General features: G+C 41.8%; 1 protein-coding gene across 1 annotated transcript in view; it reads right to left on the bottom strand.

Annotated features, from left to right (window-relative positions):
• Window positions 1-25,782, bottom strand: part of LOC126272551 (zwei Ig domain protein zig-8-like) — a 196,108-nt gene that overhangs the window by 99,545 nt on the left and 70,781 nt on the right. The window contains exon 2 of the mRNA XM_049975471.1: window positions 23,691-23,792. Coding sequence (XP_049831428.1) covers window positions 23,691-23,792 — 102 coding nt within the window. The remainder of the gene's footprint in view (window positions 1-23,690; window positions 23,793-25,782) is intronic.

Below are 25,782 nucleotides of genomic sequence, written 5' to 3' on the forward strand. Positions count from 1 at the left end.
ACGTTCGGCGATTACCCTAAGCGGCTTCTTCGAGCCAGAGTACACCTCCTCTCTCCAATGCTGACATCTGCGTATACTCTTCAGGAACCTGTCTGCGAGGTACAGTTACTCCCCAACTGAGTTCACGGAATAAAACTCTCAAGATTTCATGCTCTGGTATCAACATATTCCTTGTTTATCAGTAGAGCGGAAAACCAGTTCAAAGTTGCATTTACTCTTTATTCACTCGATGATTACTTTCGGACCGTTACCCATTTTCAAATCATCGTAACATAGTCGAAAATGGCATTTGCGAAGGTATGAAAACCATTTCAAAAACGTGTAACTCCTATCTTACGATGATTTGAAAATGTATCTCGGCCCAAAGCTTGTCATCTAGTGAATAAAAGAGTGCAATTTGCAATTTTGGACTGGCTTTTCGTTGTACTGATTAACACAATTTGCTGACCCATAGCTACTCAAGCATGCTGGAAGTTTGTAAATGTTCCTTGTTCACTATCTTTGCTACCACCGAGGGGAAATGGCGATGCGCACAATCATCATTCTGATATTGAGCTACAGCGTTACACATTCAGCCATCTGACACCAAAGTTCATAAAATAGCACTTACCGTCCATGCCTGTATAAATATCAATTTTTAATCTACGGTCTATTGACACACAGTCAACATGGCTTTATTAAACATCGTTCCTGTGAAACACCACTATCTCTTTATTCACATAAAGTGCTGAATACGATTGACAAGGGATTTCATATCGATTCCGCATTTCTGGATTTCCGGAAAGCTTCTGACACTGTACCACACAAGCGGCTCGTAGTGAAATTGCGTGCTTAAGGAATATCGTTTCAGTTACGTGACTAGATTTCTGATTTCCTGTCAGAGAGGTCACAGTTGGTAGTAAATGACGGAAAGTCATCGAGTAAAATAGAAGTGATTTCTGACACTACCCAAGGTGGTGTTATAGGCCCTTTGATGTTCCTTTTCTATATTAACGGTTTCGAAGACAATCTGAGCAGCCGTCTTCGGTTGTCATACCCTCTGCATCTCAGAGTAGCACTTGCAACCTACGTCCTCAATTATTTGCTTGACATATTCCAATTTCTGTTTAGCTCTACAGTTTTTGGCCTCTACAGTTCCCTCTAGTACCATGGAAGTCATTCCCTCATGTCTTAGCAAATGGCCTATCATCCTGTCCCTTCTCATTATCAGTGTTTTCCCCATATTCCTTTCCTTTCCGATTCTGCGTAGAACCTCCTCATTTCTTACCTTATCAGTCCACCAAATTTTCGACATTCGTCTATAGCTCCACATCTCAAATGCTTCGATTCTCTTCTGTTCCGGTTTTCCCACAGTCCATGTTTCACTGTACTCCAGACGTACATCCTCAGAAATTTCTTCCTCAAATTAATGCCGGTATTTCATATTAGTAGACTTCTCTTGGCCAGAAATGCCTTTTTTGCCATAGCGAGTCTGCTTTTGATGTCCTCCTTGCTCCGTCCGTCATTGGTTATTTTACTGCCTAGGTAGCAGAATTCCTTAACTTCATTGACTTCGTGACCATCAATCCTGATGTTAAGTTTCTCGCTGTTCTCATTTCTACTACTTCTCATTACCTTCGTCTCTCTCCGATTCACTCTTAACCATACTGTGTTCTCATTAGACTGTTCATTCCGTTCAGCAGATCATTTAATTCTTCTTCACTTTCACTCAGGATAGCAATGTCATCAGCGAATCGTATCATTGATATCCTTTCACCTTGTATTTTAATTCCACTCCTGAACCTTTCTTTTATTTCCATCATTGCTTCCTCGATGTACAGATTGAAGAGTAGGGGTGAAAGTCTACAGCCTGGTCTTACTCCCTTCTTAATACGAGCAATTCGTTCTTGATCGTCCACTCTTATTATTCCCTCTTGAAGAGTAGGGGTGAAAGTCTACAGCCTTGTCTTACTCCCTTCTTAATACGAGCAATTCGTTCTTGATCGTCCACTCTTATTATTCCCTCTTGGTTGTTGTACATATTGTGTGTGACCCGCCTCTCTCTATAGCTTACCCCTACTTTTTTTCAGAATCTTGAACAGCTGGCACCATTTTATATTGTCGAACGCTTTTTCCAGGTCGACAAATCCTGTGAACGTGTCTTGATTTTTCTTGAGCCTTGCTTCCATTATTAGCCGTAACGTCAGAATTGCCTCTCTCGTCTCTTTACTTTTCCTAAAGCCAAACTGATCGTCACCTAGCGCATTCTCAATTTTCTTTTCCATTCTTCTGTTTATTATTCTTGTAAGCAGATTCGATGCATGAGCTGTCAAGCTGATTGTGTGATAACTCTAGCACTTGTCAGCTCTTGCCGTCTTCATAATTGTGTGGATGATGATTTTCCGAAAGTCAGATGGTATTTCCCCAGACTCATATATTCTACACACCAACATAAATAGTCGTTTTGTTGCCACTTCGCCTAATGATTTTAGAAATTCTGATGGAATGTTATCAATCCCTTCTGCCTTATTTGACCGTAAGTCCTCCAAAAATCTTTAAAAATTCCGATTCTAATACTGGATCCCCTATCTCTTCTAAATCGACTCCTGTTTCTTCTTCTATCACATCAGACAAATCTCTACCCTCATAGAGGCTTTTAATGTATTCTTTCCACCTATCTGCTCTTTCCTCTGCATTTAACAGTGGAATTCCCGTTGCACTTTTAATTTTACCACCGTTGCTTTAAATGTCACCAAAGGTTGTTTTGACTTTCCTGTATGCTGAGTCTGTCCTTCCGACAATCATATCTTTTTCGATGTCTTCACATTTTTCCTGCAGCCATTTCGTCTTAGCTTCCCTGCACTTCCTATTTATTTCATCCCTCAGCGACTTGTATTTCTGTATTCCTGATTTTCCCGGAACATGTTTGTACTTCCTCCTTTCATCAATCTACTGAAGTATTTCTTCTGTTACCCATGGTTTCTTCGCAGCTACCTTCTTTGTACCTATGTTTTCCTTTCCAACTTCTGGGATGGCCCTATTTAGAGACGTCCATTCCTCTTCAACTGTGTTCCCTTCTGTGTTTTTCCTTTTTGCTGTATCTATAGCGTTAGAGAACTTCAAACGTATCTCGTCATTCCTTAGAACTTCCGTATCCCACTTTTTGGCTTATTGATTCATCCTGACTAATGTCTTGAACTTCAGCCTACTCTTCATCACTACTATATTGTGATCTATGTCTGCTCCTGGGTACGCTATACGATCCAGTATCTGATTTCGGAAGCTCCGTCTGACCATGATGTAATCTAATTGAAATTTTCCCGTATCTCCCTGCCTTTTCCAAGTATATCTCCTCCTCTTGTGATTCTTGAACAGGCTATTCGCTATTACTAGCTGAAACTTGTTACAGAACTCAATTAGTGTTTCTCCTCTTTCATTCCTTGTACCAAGCCCATATTCTCCTGTAACCTTTTCTTCTACTCCTTCCCCTACAACTGCATTCCAGTCGCCCATGACTATTAGATTGTCGTCCCCCTTTACATATTGCATTACCCTTTCAATATCCTCATACACTTTCTCTATCTTTACATCTTCAACTTGCGACGTTTGCATGTATACGTGAATTATCGTTGTCGGTGTTGGTCTGCTGTCGATTCTGTTTAGAACAACCCGGTCACTGAACTGTTCACAGTAACACACCCTCTGCGATATCTTCCTATTCGTAACGAATCCTACACCTGTTATATCATTTTCTGCTGCTGTTGATATTACCCGATACTCATCTGACCAGAAATCCTTGTCTTTCTTCCACTTCACTTCACTGACCCCTACTATATCTAGATTGAGCATTTGCATTTCCCTTTTCAGATTTTCTAGTTTCCCTACCACGTTCAAGCTTCTGACATTTCACGCCCCGACTCGTAGAACATTATCCTTTCGTTGATTAATCAATCTTTTTCTCATGGTAACCTCCCCCTTGGCAGTCCCCTCCCGGAGATCCGAATGGGGGATTATTCCGGAATCTTTTGCAAATGGAGAGATCATCATGACACTTCTTCAACTACAGGCCACATGTCCTGTGGATACATGTTACGTGTCTTTCATGTAGTGGTTTCCATTGTCTTCTGCATCCTCATGTCGTTGATCATTGCTGATTCTTCCGCCTTTAGGGGCAATTTATGGCCTCTAGGACAAGAGAGTGCCCTGAACCTCTATCCGCTCCTCCGTCCTCTTTGACAAGGCCGTTGGCCGTTGGCAGAATGAGGCTGACCTCTTACACCGGAAGTCTTCGGCCACCAATGCTGATTATTTTTCAAAATTTGGGCAGTGGCGGGGATCGAACCCGGGACCGAAAATGTTTTGATTACGAATCAGAGACGCTACCCCTAGACTAATAAAGTCGTCAGAATATCAAAACAAACTGCAAAACGATTTAGATATCTGAATGGTACGAAAAGTCGCAGTCGACCCTAAATAGCGAAAAGCGTGATGTCATCCACATGAGTGCTAAAAGGAACTCGTTAAACTTCGGCTACACGATAAATGTCTAATCTAAAAGCAGTAAATTCAACTAAATACCCAGGTACTGCAACTACGAACAACTTAACTTGGGAAGAACACATAGAAAATGTTGTGGGGAAGGCTAACCAAAGACTGCGTTTTATTGGCACGACACATGCTAAGGAGACTGCCTACAATACGCTTGTTAGTCTTGTTTTAGAATACTGCTGCGCGGTGTGGGATCCTTACCAGATAGGAATGACGGAGTTCATCGAAAAAATTCAAAGCAAGGCAGCATGTTTTGTATTATCGTGAAATATGGGAGAGAGTGTCGCAGAAATGATACAGGATTTGGGTTGGACATCATTAAAAGAAAGGCGTCTTTCTTTGCGTCGGAATCTTCTCACTAAATTCGATGCGAAAATATTTTGTTGACATCGACCTACATAGGGGGGAATGATCACTACGATAAAATAAAGAAAATGGGAGCTGTAGGGAAAGATATAGGTGATCATTCGTTCCGCGTGCTGTACAGGATTGGCATAATAGAGAATTGTGAAGGTGGGTCGATGAACCCTCTGCCAGGCACTTAAATGTGAGCTGCAGAGTATCCATGCAGATGCTGATGTTGTTCAGTTTGCGTAATTCCTTCGTGGTGTGTCGATTTTTTAGTCTTAGGGTGGGTAACTGGAAACACTAAACTAACATTAAAAACTTTTGACCCTCATAAAGAGTGGAGCCATGCGGCTGGCATTGTTGTTCGAGGCACTGAAGTTAATAACACGGAAGGGTTGTATCAGCCACAGCATTTTTCATCAAGAAAAAGCCAGATGACCAGCTAAGAACTGTGAAAGAAAAGCTCAATCAGAAAGCGTGATTTGCTCTTCTAAAGGCCCTCGAAAAGCTTCACACACTATATGCCTTACAAAGAAAGCAGTAATACAAATCCACAGTGAAACAGCATTACCGTCTTTGATCAATGAACACCATCAAAAGACGCAATTGAAGAAAAAAGAAATGTGATCAACGTGTTGCAAACTTAGTAATTGGTTATATACTTCTTGCGTTTTAAAGCTCACACAACCGCATTTATAAATGGAATCGGCAGACGAGCTGTCCAAAAAGGCATCCAGATCACAACCGTAAGTTAGCTATAACAAAGTCTCAAAACTTTCGTGATACAAATGGCACGAATAGCAGCTCTGTTTGTGAGAGAATATTAACTGACTTTAAAAGGAATGGTTACATATTGATTTATTCCAACAGTGCACCAAAACCTGGCTATCAGATTACCGATCACTCCTAACTTGACTGCTACTTCATTCGAAGAAAAGAAAACAGAAGACTTACATCTGACGTATGCACATAGTTAATTTGTTAACGCCCAGAAAGTTCTCAAACTTGTCTATTATGGTACAATAAACGAATTACTGCATGCAAGAGTCACATCGGAAAAGGTGGAAATGGTAGGGATTGATAGAGAATGGCAAGAAATCAGGTGTGTGTAGAAATAGGAAGGAGCACCAACAAAATATTTCATAAAATAAAATAAAGGTTTTCACACTTACCGCCGACCAAAGGAGTTGTATAGTACCTGTCGGGATATGATCCATATCCCGCCTAATTGCTAAAAACCCATCACAGACATTTGTAAATGGAAAGCATTTGACACCCATCTAACCCTAACTGTGCCCACCACACAAGCCCATAGCGTCTAAGACTGTGCCATTAGACAAAATGTTACAGACTAGGATAGTATCATCTTTGATAACGGAGCACTGTATAATATTGTAAGAATAAGGATCTGTGACACAAGCGAAAATTGGTGACAGCCAGAATATCAGCGTACCATCTGCAGACGTACTTGGCTGTTAGGAAACAAAGAAGACCATTAACGCAATGGGACGTACCACGGCAGAGAATATAACTTCCGGAAGCGGCGAGAAAATGAGCTTTCGGGAGCATCGTGATAGCCGTTCTCCACATTTTCTTGTCGCTATACCTTGTGTGGTACGGCATAACAACCCCCGTTAATTCTGAGTAGTGACTCAGAGCGCCAGGAGATAACAACGCAACAAAATGAGGAAATACATTTGTCCTCAAGTACAGCAGTGTAGTGTATTTCTTTGTAGTGTCGTGCTCTTTAGTATATTATATTCTAGAATCATAAATTAAAAAATTCTAATGTGTGACTGTGATATAGTACAGTTGTGCATTAGATTCCTAAATGATAGTACATAGATTTCATTTAATTATTTTTACTTATAAAACGAGTCCATCGGTTCGTTTAATTTAACGTGCTTTATTTTGACATTTTGTCGTTTTGTATCGCCTTTAACTTGTCTGCTATGACAGATCTCATTCCGACAAGACGTTACTATACTATTACCAGAAATAATGGACCAAGGTACTTGTTTTATTTCGATCGTCGTACTGGACAATATTTTTCTGAGTCCTGTATTCCATGAGTGATTGTCGTTGGATGATTGCATCGGTGTATGAAAGAAAACGTAGAAAAAGACAGAGACGGGTCATGTCTAGAAAGATGAGGAAAAACTATGCCCAGAGAGAGAGAATTTGTTGATCACTTTATACTGAACGAATTTTTTCCCACCGAATTATAAAATGAGGAACCATTTCACCAGCATTTCATCTTGGTTGGCTCCGTAAATAGACAGACGTGCTTTTCGGAGCCGCCCTGTCTGGTATTGGGAGAAAGGTGTTAGAACGTGCTCTGATTTATCTTTCTCAGTTCCTTTTACTTTAGTCTCATTATGATAGAGAAGTTTTTGGTGTTATTTATTCCTTTTCCGACAACATTTTTCTGTACTTCAGAAGTCGAAGTAACGTGAATTTTGACCTTTGCGGTAGTCAGTTGCGAGTGGGTAATTCCCTTATAGTAGACTGTTATCTCAGATCCTTCTTTGTAGCTTCCATTAAAATCAACCAATCTTGCGCGGAAAAGCCTCAGGATCATTTGTTTTCAGTGGGCTTTCTGTTGATCACTGTAACGAGTTCCTGCGTTGATATGGTATGGTGTATGATAGGTGATTCTCACGCTACTGGTTATTAGCACGAAGCAATGTACGGAGCTCGGAAGTCGAACAGAGTAAGTAGCTATATAGCTGTATCCTGGGATGATTTCGCTACAGCACTAATTTTCGGAATTTTCATGGCTTCCATTGAAACCCAGGTCCCTTCCCTCACCCCCTCCACCGGACAGTCCCCATTTCCCACTGTGTCACCAGTATGTTACCGTTCTGAACAGTAAGCACTAAGAGGTTAATATAAACGATTCATATTCCTCAAATTATATAAAATTATGCAATATTATACATAAATATGATTTACGCGTCACCAGAACCGTTAACTCACGAAGTTTGTATTCTGCACGCTACAAATGCTCTATGAGTGTGCTCTGGTGACATGACATGCCTATGTAGTAGTCATCTTCGTTCGACACCTGTTGTAGCTACATCCTGACAATGGTCAATGGTCCACTGTTTCATTTTTCTTGACAGCTGGAAAACGCTAATACAATCCTTAATTACCCTCAATGGATAAAGACACAAACGTTAGGTCAAGCCTTCACCAGTACGCCCAACCCAGCGACGTATATGTCCGTCGTTAGGTTAACGCAGAACATCAATGCTCCACTGAGGGAGTGCCCCGTCCTGTTGAAACACGAAAATCCCTGGAGTAGCTACGCGTCACAGTCCTCTCAAAAGGGCCCATACAGCTTGATTTGTTGCAGGGTAACTTGCGACATCGCACAGAAGGCATTAACCTTCACGAATCTCGTTCATAAGCCACAGTTTCATGAGGGTGTTCATTGCCTGACACTGTCAATTCGTGTTGATCAAATGTCCCAGATGGCATCCGTCACATCTTCATGAGAGAGTTCAGTGCCGGACACTCAGTTCCGATCAAACATTCCTGGTGGCTTTGTCACTGTCATCTTAGACACGAAATGATTGTCCTCAAGAAATTATTGATGTATGACGCAAAACTGAAGGGGATGGCCATAATCCTACGGTTTTCATATTGTTGTACGAGCTGCAGATGGTACAGTTTGAAATGAAAGCGCCGGCCAGAGTGGTCGAGCGTTTCTGGCGCTTCAGTCTGGAACCGCGCGACCGCTACGGTCGCAGGTTCGAATCCTGCCTCGAGCATGGATGTGTGTGATGTCCTTAGGTTAGTTAGGTTTAAGTAGTTCTAAGTTCTAGGGGACTAATGACCACAACACTTAAGTCCCATAGTGCTCAGAGCCATTTTTGAAATAAAAGCGCAGTCGCAGAATATCCACGCCGTCTGCGGCGGTATTCCAAGTTCATCAGTTGGTCAGACCGTTGCTATTTTTGGACTGCATACGAAACTTTCCCTCGCCGTCTCCTCTGTGCATCTGCACATATAGTCGACCGATATTTGTCTGTTTACAAACACAACCAGTGTCCCGAAATTTTCGACAACAAATAACGATGCCTTGCTTACATAGCAGTTCTTACTCTTAATTCGTTCTGAATACACGCTGCACTGTTGCGACGGTAAACATCTCGCATATTCCAACACAAAAAACCTCTTTTCTTGCTTTATCGCCATTTTGTCAAGGCACTACACTCGTAACCCGTACTGGTAGGCGAAATGCCAACTCGATTAGATAACGAGTCTGTTCATCCATCAATCATAATTTTACATATGATACCTTGAGAATGCAGAACTTTGAAAACGAATGAAATATTTACTGTAGTCCCGTAGTATAGCGTGCTTTCTGTTTATCTCCAATGGCTTTGAAAATTTTCTTTACCTTAACGAATAAAGTCAGTCCCTCGGCAATAATTGCGTTTCCTACCGTTTTAAATTACCTTCCTATTAATGCAAATGACCACGTGATGTTTACTGTGAATACCCTGATTATTAATGTAAAGCAGTTCTTTGTCATTATCCTTGTTCTGAAAGGGAAATACAAACATGTCAGTGAAAATTACATAGACGCTTCAACGTTTTCGTAAATATCTTTCGAGCATTACCAAATCTTTTTCCTAGACAGCAATTTGTCCAATAAGAAATAATGAGAGGGGCTGCATAGTAATGCCCTTGCTATATCCAACCACGCAGAAATTCAGTTAAGAGAAATATGTTTGAATATTGTATGCGCAATGGTAGGTCACTTTCCACCATCTCTTTGCTTATAAAATACTATTCCGTTGCTCGATATTAGGTCAACATTTCTTTAAGACGTGTTTGATTGTTATTTCATCCTAATCGCTAAGGCAAGGAAGGTGGCGTGACGGATATAACCAAAAATAGTTCAGTGTGGGAAGGGGGAGTTTTTATTCTTTGTTTCCAGTTTCAAGTAAATGGTTTATATAGGGGTTTTTATTTGAACACGATAACGCTGAGTCGTAGTAACAAATTCAAAGCCCTATGTTACAATATTCTACGTTATACTCAAACATTCAGCTGAAAGAAAATAGCAAATAAATTACCTAATATTTAAACTGTTGACCGCTAGTTACTGGGAAGTAGTTACTCCAACAGGCAGAGAAATATACTACTGAAAATTATACCAGTGAAAAGCGTATATTGACCAACTAAAGAGAGTGAAAGGGAAAAAGATTTTTCAAGGCCATCTGTGAATTCTGTTTTTCATGACAGGTTCCAAACACATGAAATTTAGTCAACAATTTCAAAAAAAAAAAATGGTGTAATCTTAAAGAAATTGCCACAATAACAGAAATTAGGTAGCAACTGAAATATTATTTCCGTATTTCAAGCAAGAGTCATCACTTAGTAAACAAACACATTTGCTACCCTGTGTGTCTCACGTAGGATGTTAATAATAACAGCTATAGTTCACTGACGAGTAAGAGTCTTTTTAATTCAGGCATCGAGAACCATAAGGGCACAAAGAAAGACACAGAGTATTGAGAAAAATGTTTGCGGAGATCGGGTTTCTAGGAAAACCACCCTTCTCACAGGTTTCACTTGTTTTTCAACCAATGTATTTCCTCTAGAAGAATGAGGTACACACTTTTTTGTCATTTTGATTGCTATCTATGATTGTTATTGTGAATGATAATTCACAGAATTTCCATGTATGTTTTAGTAACTTTTGACAGCTGTTAAGTTTGTAATTAATGTGAAACTAGAATCGTAACATAAATAACGCACACATTTATGACCTATCCCAACACTTCATAGTACTTGTTATCATCATTTGCATTAAGCAGATTGCTTGGCTTGAGGTTCAGATGAAACAATCTGTTCATTTCAGGCATGATATGTAGTAGTTTTGTTAAGTCTTTGTGTTTTGAGGTTGATCTACTAGTTTTGTCATGTCTTTGCGTTTCAAGACAGATATTTGCCTAGCACCTGCGTATTTTAGCAGCAGATTTTGTAAGGCATCTATAAACTGTGGGGATGTGACAAACTGTGGTCTTCCTCCATGTGACTTGCAGAAACTTTTAGCCTCCCATGACTATAACGAAGAATAAGATACTTCAAACAACAGTTCAAGACGACCTGTTGAAAACACCATCATTGTAAAATTTCTGAAACACTCACTGTTCCAGTGTACATTAACTTTTGGTTTAGTAATGATGTCGGCAACACTAAGAGAGGTTCTCATATTCTCTGCATTCATCTTATAACTGGAATGATCAAACCGTAGAATGTGAGGTTGTGGTGGGGTGTACTTTCAAGAGCTGCAAATGTTTATTAAAAAATGGACATCTGTGCAGCCGGTGAGCATAAGTCAAGCCACGAAAGTTGTTCAAATGGCTCTGAGCACTATAGGACTTAACATCTGAGGTCATCAGTCCCCTAGAACGTAGAACTACTTAAACCTAACTATCCTAAGGACATCAGACACATACCCAAGGTAGGATTCGAACCTGCGACAGTAGCAGTCACATGGTTCCGGACTGAAGCGCCTACAACCGCTAGACCACGGCGGCCAGCTGCAGCAATGAAAATTTGTGCTTTGAGTGGAGGGGGGGCGGAGAGGTCTATATGCAAATGAATGTCACAGAAATCCATGAGGCTAGTTTTCGCAGTTGTTCATATATCGCCGTGTAGGGGTAAAGCACAAAAAGAGCTCGTTCAGGTTAAGATCAACAAATGACAGTAGCGTGCATATATGCTTCGATATCAAAATAGACGACAATGTGCTTTAGGCCCTTACAGTTTCCAACGTCTCCATTCGTAAACATTATATCAATTCGAAACTCGAGAAATCTCGTCTGGTGGGTAACTGGGAAATGTAACGGATGGGACTATGTCATTAGAGAGCCGCAAGCCTGCGGGAGCGAACACAGGCGTGTCGTTCTTCACTGTCAGTTGTCAGCAGGGACAAAAAAAGGACGTCGCAGATAAATCGAGTGACGCTGCGACGTTTGAACGACGTGTCCACAGCGCGTGCAGCTGGGCGCGGTCGGACGTAAACCGCCAGACTGCCCACGCAGCGGGCTGTTGCACGCTCAACGGCGGCGATCGCTCAGGAAAGCAATCGGGACTGTCACGGGAGAGACGTGCCCGCCTCGGCCACGTATGTGCGCTGTAGGACGGACGCCATACTGCAGATGGCAGCAGCAAGTGCTTCACGGCTCCCAAATGCACACATAACCACTTCCTGCAGTAACGGTGTGCGGACAAGGAATACAGTCAATTATTCAAAAACAGTCTTAATCACATTTATTATTATTATACCGCCAACCGGTTTAAACCCGACGTTGGGGTTGGAACCGTTAATGAAGGGTATCAAACGGATGCCACATTTCTTGACTTCCGGAAAGCGTTTGATTCGGTGCCCCACTGCAGACTCCTAACTAAGAAACGAGCATATGGGATTGGTTCCCAAGTATGTGAGTGACTCGAAGACTTCTTAAGTAATAGAACCCAGTAAGTTGTCCTCGATGGTGAGTGTTCATCGGAGGTGAGAGTATCATCTTGAGTGCCCCAGGGAAGTGTGGTAGGTCTGCTGTTGTTTTCTGTCTACATAAATGATCTTTTGGATAGGGTGGATAGTAATGTGCGGCTGTTTGCTGATGATGCTGTGCTGTACGGGAAAGTGTCGTCGTTGAGTGACTGAGGGAGGATACAAAATGACTTGGACAGGATTTGTGATTGGTGTAAAGAATGGCAGATAACTCTAAATATAGATAAATATTAATTAATGCAGATAAATAGGAAAAAGAATCCAGTAACATCTGAATACTTCATTAGTAGTGTAGCGCTGGACACAGTCACGTCGATTAAATATTTGGGCGTAACATTGCAGAGCGATACGAAGTGGGACAAGCATCTAATGGCAGTTGTGGTGAAAGCGCATAGTCGTATTTGGTTCATTGGTATAATTTTGGGAAGATGTGGTTCATCTGTAAAGGAGACCGCTTACAAACCACTAATACGACCTATTCTTGAGTACTGCTCGATCGTTTGGGATCCCTATCTGGTCGGATTGAGGGAGGGCATAGAAGCAATTCAGAGGCGGGCAGTTAGATTTGTTACTGATAGGTTTGATCATCACGTGAGTGTTACCGAAAGGCTTCAGGAACTCGGATTGGAGTCTCTAGAGGGAAGGAGGCGCTCTTTTCGTGAATCACAACTGAGGAAATTTAGAGAACCAGCAGTTAAGGCTGACTACAGTACAACTTTACTGTCGCCAACTTATATTTCGCGGACAGACCACAAAGATAAGATAAAAGAGATTAGGGCTCGTACAGACGCATATAGGCAGTCATTTCTTCCTTGTTCTCTTTGGGAGTGGAACAGCACCGTATGATGGATTGTGGAGTATGTATGTAGATGTAGATGTAGATGTAGGGGTCATCTTCAACTAATAGATAGTTTCCAGCCGTTATGTAGACAGGAGTGACACCATCAGCAGTCGACCAATGGTGTAAACGCTCATAAGATGACCCCTGCGTCGGGTTGAAACCGGTTCGAGGTATAATAATAATAAATGCGATTAAGACTGTTTTTGCATAACTGATGAATCATACTAATCGCTACTTCATCTCCACAACCATGTTGTCCAATTATCTAAGGAATAGACTGTCCAAAAGAATCTGAGGAGCAGGTGTGTTAACATCTACGATATTTTGATAGATTTACTGTGTTGTGCTTTACAGTGTCAGTTGAACACCTGGAATGAAGTTGAGTACAGGGTATCCCTAGCAAAGTACACAGAAGTCAGTTGTCACTTGAGGACGCTGTAATCAACCAACCACATGCAATCCGAAATCGTAAGATACTGCAAGTTGCAAGGGTGGTCTGTTTGATCCAGAGCACTGAAATACGAACTTAACAGGGCTGCTGGAGGCGCCGTAGCCGGTTAGCCTGTAATACCCTAATGGCCATTAAAATTGCTATACTAAGAGAAGTGCAGATGACAAAAGGGTATTCATTGGACAAATATATTATAATAGAACTGACATGTGATTACATTTTCACGGAATTTAGGTGCATAGATCCTGAGAAAGCAGTACCCAGAACAAACACCTCTGGCCTCTTGATACGCCTGGACACTAAGTCAAACAGAGCTTGGATGGCGTGTGCAGGTACAGCTGCCCATGCACCTTCAACACGATACCACAGTTCATCAAGAGTATTGACTGTCGTATTGTGACTAGCCAGTTGCTTGGCCACCATTGACCAGACGTTTTCAATTGGTGAGAGACCTGGTGAATGTGCTGGCCAGGACAGCAGTCGAACATTTTCTGTATCCAGAAAGGCCAGTACAGGACCTGCAACATGCGGTCGTGCATTATCCTGCTGAATGTAGGGTTTCGCAGGGATCGAATGAAGGGTAAACACACATTTAACATTCGTTCTCAAATCCATTTAACATTAAATATTAATTTATACAATTCAAACACTAAATCTCCGCAACTCTGTATCTGTTTTTCGCGGAGAAGTATGAGTGTGGCCTCAGTTGCTGGACATTCAATATAGTTTAGTTCTGTAATAGGATAAAGATTCGCTATAAGATGCCCCCCCGCACCGCATCCCCCAGATGTCAATGCTCTCACCCACCAGTCGGAAGTTTTAGTATGTTTTCATGACACTCCTCTTACCACTGCGACAACACAATTTATGCTCCTTTCTTCGTTGACAGGACTACTAGGCGTCCAATCTAAATGAACAGAGATCTCGGCCATGTAAATGACACGTTGGTAAGGTTGATGAACTTGTCTAGTGAGTTTTACAGTCTTGTCATGATGTACGAGATGATCTAAGGGATGTCACTGCCGAGACGGGTGTAGTATTGCAACCAAGTGCGAAGACTGGTCTAGCACGTCTTTAACAGGTGTGATTGTTCAGTAAATTTTCAGATACGATTTACTAATGGGACGCTGTATTCAGGGTTTAGGTACACCATGGATGAAATATGAGCTTAATGATACGTGGACAGTTATAAAGTCTACATTTGAGACTCTTTTGCAGTAACAAAGACAATACTTCATACTGAAGCAAATAGAAACTCGCCACCACACTTTAACATTGAAATGACGGACGGCTCCTCTGCTGACCTATTTTTACTGGAACGCTTTTGTTCCCACTATCGTATACTTTCATCACTGCCATTCCCCGTTGTTAATTATGACGGTCTTTGGATATTTTCATTTTCCGGCACAGTATGATTAGTTAAACTTGATGTTCGACAGTGAACCGGACGTGAAACGTTTTCCACTCCATACGAAAAATCTGTCACATATCATAGCAAGGATATTGTAGATTTTGTAATCGTATTTTTAGTTCACACAAAAAAACCAATCTTTGACGAGTTTGGGGTAGCTGCTTGGATGCAAATTTTCAGAAGACTAGTTAAAGTTTGTGATTTCTGTCTAGGCTCCAAGCTTTTCATAATTTCTGTACTTCTAGTCAACAATGTTACTTGACTTTAAATATTCTGGAGATATCAGTTAGCACACTTTCAAGTGAGAGTGCGTTTTAGGAGTCTGGTGCGTCGGAGAATTTGAATGAAGGACGAGAATCTATTCGTTCATTATTTAGCTCTCACAGCTAATTTAGAACATGAGTATTTAATCGGCAAGCAAACAGCACGTTGTGTACGTCTTTATCTAAATTCAGTACTTCTTAATTCAGAATTACTGCCTCCACCCTGTTTGAAGTGAAAACTGGTGTATCTTCTGTAATACCTTTGTTCGGCTGTATTGCCAATCGTAGGCAGTTATGGGCAATTCAGGACGCACATTATTGTTTGTGTGTGCGTTTGGTTTTTGATTCAGACACAAGAAATACTATTAATATCTCATTAAATAGCAGGAGGCATCTAATGAGACTTGAAACATAGAATGTCAAGTCTTTTGTATTTAAAGATGGTGACTATTGCAATTTGAATGCGTGTACTTGTACAGGACATCGGGCAGAAGGAAGATTGGGTTTAACGTCCTGTCGACATCTAACTACGGGTACAGCACAAACTTGGATTTAATCAAAGATAGCTTCCCGGCGTTTACCTTGAGCGATTTATGGAAATCACGGTAAACCTACGTCGGGATGGCCGGACACAGGTTTTAACTGTCGTGCTCCCGAAAGCGAGTCCAGTTTGATAACCACTAGGCCAACTCACTCTCACGACATTGGATATATTGCATGTGTGTCCAATGGTAATTGAACTCACGATGAATGCAGAAGAACTAAATTTAAAATTGGTAGCAAAACCGTTTCTACAGCGTTGTCCCTCTGCGTGAAGCCGTGAAACGGATCTGTACTTTTACCATGTGTGGAGTATGAATAATTCTGCTCGTCTAGAAGGGATTATACACTCCTGGAAATGGAAAAAAGAACACATTGACACCGGTGTGTCAGACCCACCATACTTGCTCCGGACACTGCGAGAGGGCTGTACAAGCAATGATCACACGCACGGCACAGCGGACACACCAGGAACCGCGGTGTTGGCCGTCGAATGGCGCTAGCTGCGCAGCATTTGTGCACCGCCGCCGTCAGTGTCAGCCAGTTTGCCGTGGCATACGGAGCTCCATCGCAGTCTTTAACACTGGTAGCATGCCGCGACTTGGACGTGAACCGTATGTGCAGTTGACGGACTTTGAGCGAGGTCGTATAGTGGGCATGCGGGAGGCCGGGTGGATGTACCGCCGAATTGCTCAACACGTGGGGCCTGAGGTGTCTACAGTACATCGATGTTGTCGCCAGTGGTCGGCGGAAGGTGCACGTGCCCGTCGACCTGGGACCGGACCGCAGCGACGCACGGATGCACGCCAAGACCGTAGGATCCTACGCAGTGCCGTAGGGGACCGCACCGCCACTTCCCAGCAAATTAGGGACACTGTTGCTCCTGGGGTATCGGCGAGGACCATTCGCAACCGTCTCCATGAAGCTAGGCTACGGTCCCGCACACCGTTAGGCCGTCTTCCGCTCACGCCCCAACATCGTGCAGCCCGCCTCCAGTGGTGTCGCGACAGGCGTGAATGGAGGGACGAATGGAAACGTGTCGTCTTCAGCGATGACAGTCGCTTCTGCCTTGGTGCCAATGATGGTCGTATGCGTGTTTGGCGCCGTGCAGGTGAGCGCCACAATCAGGACGGCATACGACCGAGGCACACAGGATCAACACCCGGCACCATGGTGTGGGGAGCGATCTCCTACACTGGCCGTACACCTCTGGTGATCGGCGAGGGGACACTGAATAGTGCACGGTACATCCAAACCGTCATCGAGCCCATCGTTCAACCATTCCTAGACCGGCAAGGGAATTTGCCGTTCCAACAGGACAATGCACGTCCGCATGTATCCCGATCCACCCAACGTACTCTAGAAGGTGTAAGTCAACTACCCTGGCCAGCAAGATCTCCGGATCTGTCCCCCATTGAGCATGTTTGGGACTGGATGAAGCGTCGTCTCACGCGGTCTGCACGTCCAGCACGAACGCTGGTCCAACTGAGGCGCCAGGTGGAAATGGCATGGCAAGCCGTTCCACAGGACTACATCCAGCATCTTTACGATCGTCTCCATGGGAGAATAGCAGCCTGCATTGCTGCGAAAGATGGATATACACTGTACTAGTGCCAACATTGTGCATGCTCTGTTGCCTGTGTCTATGTGCCTGTGGTTCTGTCAGTGTGATCATGTGATGTATCTGACCCCAGGAATGTGTCAATAAAGTTTCCCCTTCCTGGGACAATGAATTCACGGTGTTCTTATTTCAATTTCCAGGAGTGTATGTTATTTCAGTGGGAAAATGTGTAGGCTAATGCATATAATTTTTGTATGGACTTAACATCTCACTACATTCATAACGTAATGGATACCAATCATTGCACTTCAGCACCTATTAAGTGCTATATAGGAATGAGTAATATTCATTAACTTATGCAAAAAATATAGACAGAGAAATAAATGGAAACGTAGAAGGTAATTAGAAGTAAGGATAATAATCAGTTCACAAAAATGTATTTGAGAATGACACTAGGGAAAATAATATCTTGGTGAACATAACAAGACTTCTGAATCAATTAAACATGTGTGCTATTTAATATGAAGCATCAAATTGGACATTAAAGGCAGTATAGTGTTAAGGAAAAGGTTGATGAAAGCAGTTATAATAATTTTTTGACACGTTTTTAAAGTTTTAAAACATTCAATTCATTTTCACGCCTCTAGAAGGTCACACTATATATTTAAATACACTGATTAATAAATAAACATTACAATTATGGGGGAAATTTTAATCTGAACAGCACAACTGGACTTTTAAATTTTCCAACTCTGTACACTGACTATTAATAATGGGCATTGGGGTTAATAGTCAGCAATAGCGGCCGAAGACTTACAGTATAACAAATCAACTTCATTCTGTCAAGGGCCTTATCCAAGAGGGCAGAAGAGCGGACTTGTGTTCATGACATACTTTTGTCCCTGTGGTGAGAAAATGCCCCCAAGGGCGGGAGAATCAGCAATGGTCCACAGCATGAAGATGCAGAGGACAATGAAAACCACTGTATTAAAGACACAGAATGTGTTTCCACAGGAAATGTGGCATGTAATAGAAAAAGTGTCATGTTGACCTCTCCATTGGCGGAAGATTCAAGAATAGTACCCCATTCTGATCTCTTGGAGTGGACTCCCAAGGGGAAGGAGACTGTGAGGGGCGTGGAGTGCCAGAAGCACGAACATGGTGGGGAAGCTAGAAAACAGGAAAAGGGAAACGCAAAGGCTCAATCTAGATGCACTAACAATAATGTTAGTGAAGTGAAATGAATAGAAGAAAAGGATATCTGGCCAGATGTATATAGGGTAAGATCAACAGCAGCAGAAAATGGCATAACGCGAGTAGGATTCGTTATAAACAGGAATGTAGGGCAGAGAGTGTGTTACTGTGAACAATTCACTGTTACGGTTGTAGTTATCAGAATCGACGGCAAACCAACACCAACAACGATAGTTCCGGTATACGTGCCGACGTCGTACGCTGAATACGAAAAGACAGAGAACGTTGAAATGGTAATATAGTAAAAAAGGAGATATAGCAGTTATGCAGGACTGAAATCATTGGGTGGGAAGGAGTAGAAGAAATGGTAATAGGGGAATATGGGTTTGGGACAATGAATGAGAGAGGCGAAAGGCTAACTGAGTTCTGTAATAAATTTCTGCAAGTAATACCGAATACTCTGTTCAAGAATCATAAGAGGTGGAGGTATACTTCAAAAAGGCAGGGTGATAAGGTAAAAAGTAGATTACATCATGTTACAGCAGAGTTACCGAAATCAGATACAGGACGGTAAGGTGTATCCAGGCGAAGATATCGCAAATTAGCAGTGATGAAGAGTAGGCTGAAGTTTAAGGCATTAGTCAGGAAGAATCGATGTGGAACTGCGAAGGAATAACGATATACGTGAGAGGTTCTCCAAGGCTACAGATACAGCAATGAGGAAAGACAGTAAGTAGTGAAGTTGAAGAGGAATGGATATCTCTAAAACCTGCAATCACAGAAGTGGGAAAGAAAAACATAGGTACAAGGAAAGTAACTTCGAAGAAGTCATGGGTAACAAACGAAATACTTCAACTGATCGATAAAAGAAGGAAGTACAAAAATGTTCAAGTAAATTCAGGAATACAGAAATACAAATCTCTGAGTAATGAAATAAATAGGAAGTACAGGAAAGACTAAATGCCTGCAGAAAAAATTTGAAGAAATCGAAAAAGAAATGGTTGTCGGAGGAACTGACTGAGCTTATAGGAAAGTTAAATTAAAAGCAAGGTTTGAAACATAAAGAGTGCAACGGGATTTTGCTGTTAAGAACAGAGGACAGGTGGAACGTTTGCATTGAGGGCCTATATGAGGAGGAAAATTTGTCTGGCATGATAGGAGAAGAAACAGAAGTCGATTTACAAGATATAGGAGAATTACAATTTAAGAGAGCTCTGGAGTGCTTAAGACCAAATGAGGCAGAAGAGATATATAAGATACCATCAGACTTCTTAAAAGCATTGGGGAAAATAACAAAACAACTATTCACTATGGTGAGCAGAATGTATGAATCTGGCAACACACCATCTGACTTTCGGAAAAATATCATCTACACAATTCCGAAGACTGCAAGAGCTGATAAGTGCCTGAATTACAGTACAATCAGCTTAAAAGCTCGTCCATCCAAGTTTCTGAGAAGAATGGTATACATAAGAATGGAAAAGAAAATTGAGGATGTGTTAGGTGACGATCAGTTTGGCTTTACAAGAAGTAAAGGCACCGCCGAGGCAACGCTGACTTTGCGTTTGATAATGGAGGCAAGACTAAAGAAAAATCAAGACGGGTTCATAGGCTTTTTTGACTCGAAAAAAGCTTTCGACAACTTTAAATGCTGCAAAATGTTCGAGATTCTGAAAAAAACTGGGGTAAGCTAAAAGGAGCGATATAAAATCTGTACAAGAGTCAAGAGGGAATAATAAAAGTGGACTACTAAGAACTTAGTGCTCGGATTAAAAAACTATTGAGATGGGGATGTAGTGTTTCGCCCTATTGTTCCATCTGTACATCAAAGAAGCAACAATGGAAATAAAAGATTGGATCAGGAGTAGGAATAAAATATAGACTGAAATGATATCAGTGACAATATTCTCTGGTGACATTGCTATCCTGAGTGAAAGTGAAATTACATGATCTGATGAATGGAGCGAACAATCAAATGATTACAGATTAGGGATTGAGAGTAAATTGAAGGAAGTTGAAAATAATGATAAGTCGTAGAAATGAGAACAGCGAGAAACTTAACATCAGGATTGATGGTTACGAAGTAGATGATGTTAAGGAATTTTGCTACCTAGGCAGAAGAATAATCAATGACGACCGGGGCAGGGAGGGCATCAAAAGCAGGCTCCCACTGCGAAAAAGGGCATTCCTAGCCAAGCAAACATTTTTTGGTATCGAACATAAACATAATTTGAGGTAGAAATTCCTTATAATATACTTTTGGAACACAGCATTGTGTTTTAGTGAAATATAAACTGTGGGAAAAACGGAACTGAAGAGAATCGAGGTATATGAGATGTGGTGTTACAGACGAGTGTTGAAAATTAGATGGACTGATTAGGTAAGGAATTAGAAAGTTCTGCGCAGGTTCGAAAGGGATATGCGGAAAACATTGACAAGGAGAAGGGGCAGGATGATAAATCTGTTAAGATATCAGGGAATGACTTCCATGATACTAGCGGGAGCTGTAGAAGGAAGAAGTTGTAGAGGAAGACACAGATTGGAATACATCCACCAAATAATTGTGGACGTAGGTTGCTAGTGCTACTCTGAGATGAAGAAGTTGGCACTGGAGAGTAATTCGTAGCTGGCTGCATCAAACCAGTTAGGAGACTGATGACTCAAAAGAAAATATGACGTAGATGTATTTCAAATATAAGAGGAGGGGCCATGAGAATTAAAGTATATAGGGGTAGCTAAGGCATGTCGGAATATTTAATCTCAAGTAGCTGTTTCTTTGTAGAACTTAAATGAGAGATAAGAAACACACGAAATGCAGGAGTTATAAATAATGGAAGCGCAGAGGATATGAAGGACATCAAATCATCCTAAATGCAGATGCACCATACAAAAGACCGAAATACTCTTATAGAAACGACGTGTGACTTAAATAAGGACAAATGAGTTTCCTCCTATAGTCTCAGTACCTGTCCATAATGACAACTGTTCGTTACAGTGTCATAAAGGATGGCAGCAACGATTATAAAGCTACTCATAGCAATCAGTTACTTTTACAAGTCATTCACCGTTTATATGGTACTGCACAAAATTGTAACCTCAACTGTTTCCATTAAAGTGCTATACATTTAACGCAAAAACAGACAATACAAGGCTTGTCCACATAGTAGCTTCCGATCAGTGGGGAAATGGAAAATACATTGAAACTCAGAATTGTTTTATTTGCGACAGTTGGCTCTACCTTCCAGCTACTTCACTACATAGGCGACGCTCCAACTAGGACATCCATTATACCAACTTTCCTGTATCCTCGTCGTAGAAGGCACCCGTCTGTGCTTCCCGCCAATTCACTACGTTCATCTACAGCTCTTTGCCTGCGCGAAAATGTTGTCTTCATAGCCAGTAGTTAATGTGAGCAGAGATGAAACACAGAGCGAGCCAATTACCGGCTGCAGTGCGGTTTAACAAACACATCCCAATGAAAACGCTGCAGGAGCATTTTCATTGCCCCAGCAAATTGATCCCGAGAATTGTCACGAAGTAGGAGCCGTATGACAGCTCTGTAATGTGGGCTGCATAACATCAGGCGAAATCTCTCACCAAAGGCTCATACTTGGCGAGAGACGCTATTTTCTATGCATCTTTATGTCCTGACCATGCGCTCAGAACTGAAAAGAGCGTAGTAAAGCAACCGACATGGATACTAGAGACACTGTCGAACACATACGTGCAATGCTTTATTAGATTTACACAGTGGTTTCCTTTTCTTGACCGGTCGGAAATTACTCCCCGAATGTCCCTCGTATATTTTTAGCATGGCACACTGCAGCTTCAGAATCGGATATATTGGTGTATTTATGCCCTGTACCATAACGATGTATCATTTACCCCATTATATCTTTCGAAGCTGTGGCGTATTTCTGTTGAAACTGCGTCATTCTCATTGCTCTCATGAAATTGTAATTTTCTATATATGTTGTTGAACATTTCAATTGCTCTCATGCTAAACGTATTTTCTACGTAAGTGCTTCAGCAGTTTGTTATACTCAGAACCAGCAGCACAAGATGGAAACACAATCCGTAGTACAGGGTGTAGTGTCACAACAAAACTAGTACTCAAGTTACGCTGAATGTATTACTAGGCCTTTTCTCTTCGTTATAAACGCAGAATGCAAACACAAAGTCCATGGTATCTCTTGCATTAATTGGAAAAGCTTTTAGTAGTTAGCGAAGGCTTGAAAGACAGCTTCCAAAATAATTCTGTGTTTCACCTCACTTACGATACTGAAGATGCTAAACAGTGATACCAGTGCTCGGAGGTCAGATGATAGAGTACGACGGTCTTTTGTACTGTCTTTAACAATTACATTTCCGTAAAGGAATAGCGAACTACTTGATTACCCTGAATCAGCTGGTCGAATGCCAGGAACTTGGCAGATGTACAATGGAGCGAAGCCCAGAAATTATCAAAAGCACTGTGCTCAACTACATCAATGAATACATTCAAGGAGTATAGTAAAGTAACCTCTCAATTCTTCCGTCACGTCTTACTGTAAATAGTGGCTTGTTAGGAGAGTTCCGTATGATGTTTGTACAGTTACGACGCATAGAAAGTTTTGAGACAGTCTTGAAACAGATGCAGCGCTTTCCGCTACGGTTGCAATCATATATTTTACCAGGTGAGGCTGTTACGGTACGTTCTCACGTAACTTTCCACTTATCTTCAATTTAAGCAAAATATTCAGGTTTCTCTATAAAAAATTAGTTAATTTTGATTATATATTTACCTAAAAATAACTTTCGACAGGACTTATACATCTTGAGTAAGTTCTTAACTAATCGTTGTCACTTCAAGTGACATTAATGGTAAAGCATTAGAAAGGAATGGAAAAAAAAATTTGGTTAACTCTGTGTTAAAAGAATATTTTATATTCACGTGAGTTATGTTCTTATGCTGAACATCGCCAAACACGCACAGAAACCACAGAATTTTGTATTCCGAGGATGACGAACGTACCTCAGAGTGCTGCACGTGGATGGCCTGGTACCTATCGTCCCCTGTGTACGTCACCAGACCCACGGTCAGCAGGTGATAATCCTTGCGCCTGATCCACGACACCTGAAACAAGAAGGTACAATCACCATCAACTTTCATTTCATAGGGATTTCCATTTATCCTGTGGCTTTACACGTTACTACAGTCAGATCGGAGTGTGACATGTGAGAAAGTATCATCTGATTCAGACAGCAGATACAGATTTCCTGCTCATTCAAAAACAGTCCTTATTGTATCAAAAAACATATTTTGAATACTGCATGCATGCAAATACCGAATTTTTGTAAATTAGTAAGACTTCATACAACAGTGCTACAACAATCGAATGTGAGCTCGTACACTGAAGTGACAAAGAAACTTTTACAGATATGCATATTCAAATACAGAGATAGGTAAACAGCTAGAATATGGCGTTGTGTTCGGCAGCGCCTATATAAGACAACAAGTGTCTGCCGCAATTGTTAGATCGGTTACTGCTGCTACAATGACAGGTTATCAAGATTTAGGAAAGTTTGAACATGGTGAAATAGTCGCCGCACGGTCGATGGGACACAACATCTCTCAGGTAGCCATCAAATGGAGATTTTCCCGTACGACCATTTCACTTGTGTACCGCGAATAACAGGAATCAAACCGGAAAAAGACCGTGCAAGAACGGGACCAACGACGACTAAAGGGATCCGTTCAGTGTGACAGAAGCATAATACTTCCACAAATTGCTGATAATTTCAAAGCTCGGCCATCAACAATTTCCAGCGCGCGAACCATTGAACGAAACGTCATCGATATGGGCTTTTGGAGCCGAGGGGTCACTCGTGTGTCCTTGATGACTGCAAGACACGAAACTTTACGCCTCGGCTGGGCGCATCAAAACTGACATTGGACTGTTGATGACTGGAACCGTTGTCTGGTCGGACAAGTCTCGTTTCTAATTGTATCGAGCTGATGGACGTGTACGGGTGTGGAGACATCCTCAGGCATCCATGGACCCTGCATGTCAGTAGGGGACTGTTCAAACTGGTGGAGCGTCTGTAATGATGTGGGGCATGTGCAGTTGGAGTGATATGGGACCCCTGATACATCTAGACATGACTTGCCTTATGACACGTACGTAAGCATCCTGTGTGATCACTTGTATACATTCACGTCGATTTTGCATTGCGAGGGAGTTTTGCAGTTCTAGCAGGCCACACAGGTCCAGAATTGCTACAGAGTGGCTCCAGGAACACTCTTCTGAGTTTAAACACTTCCGCTGGTCACCAAAATTGCGATAAACGAACATCATTGAGTATATCTTGGACACCTTGCAACTTGCTGTTCAGAAGAGGTCTCCACCCACGTACTGTCATCTATTTATGGACAGCCCTGGAGGTTCATGGTGTCTGTTCCCTCCAGCACTATTTCAGACGTTAGTCGAGTCCATGCCACGTCGTGCTTCGCCACTTCTGCGTGATCATGGGGGCACTTCACGAAGTTAGGGAAGTGTACCAGTTTCTTACGCCGTTCTGCGTATAAAGGCCACTGAACAGTGCTTTCATCAGACCTCAGCACCAGTACTATGGAAATCAACAGAGGCCAATGATAACAATATTTGTCATCAACAATTTGGCAATAATTTTAAAGGTCATTATTCAAAAATTGCAACAGCCGGCAGTAAGGCAGTACAGATTTAGAGTAAGATATTGAGATATTACAGTTTTTTTGAATAGGTAAAGTGTAATTCTTGTCATTCCATTTATATTATTTGAAAAAGTACTGTATATCAAAAACAGAGCACAATAACCAAAAAATAACTGCTCCAGTTGAATAAGCATGCTAAAAGCAGAGTGGGTTAATAAACCGCACAGGTTCTAAACACTGTTTTTTTAACTTTTTCTATATTATTATTATTCGGTGATAGCTGCGCGGGATTAGCCAAGCGGTCTAAGGCGCTGCAGTCATGAACTGTGCAGCTGGTCCCGGCGGAGGTTCGAGTCCTCCCTCGGGCATGGGTGTGTGTGTTTGTCCATACGATGTTGTTGTTGTTGTTGTCTGCAGTCCTGAGACTGGTTTG

This window comes from Schistocerca gregaria, chromosome 5 (assembly GCF_023897955.1).
Source record: "Schistocerca gregaria isolate iqSchGreg1 chromosome 5, iqSchGreg1.2, whole genome shotgun sequence".
Classification (NCBI taxonomy): Eukaryota; Metazoa; Arthropoda; class Insecta; order Orthoptera; family Acrididae; genus Schistocerca; species Schistocerca gregaria.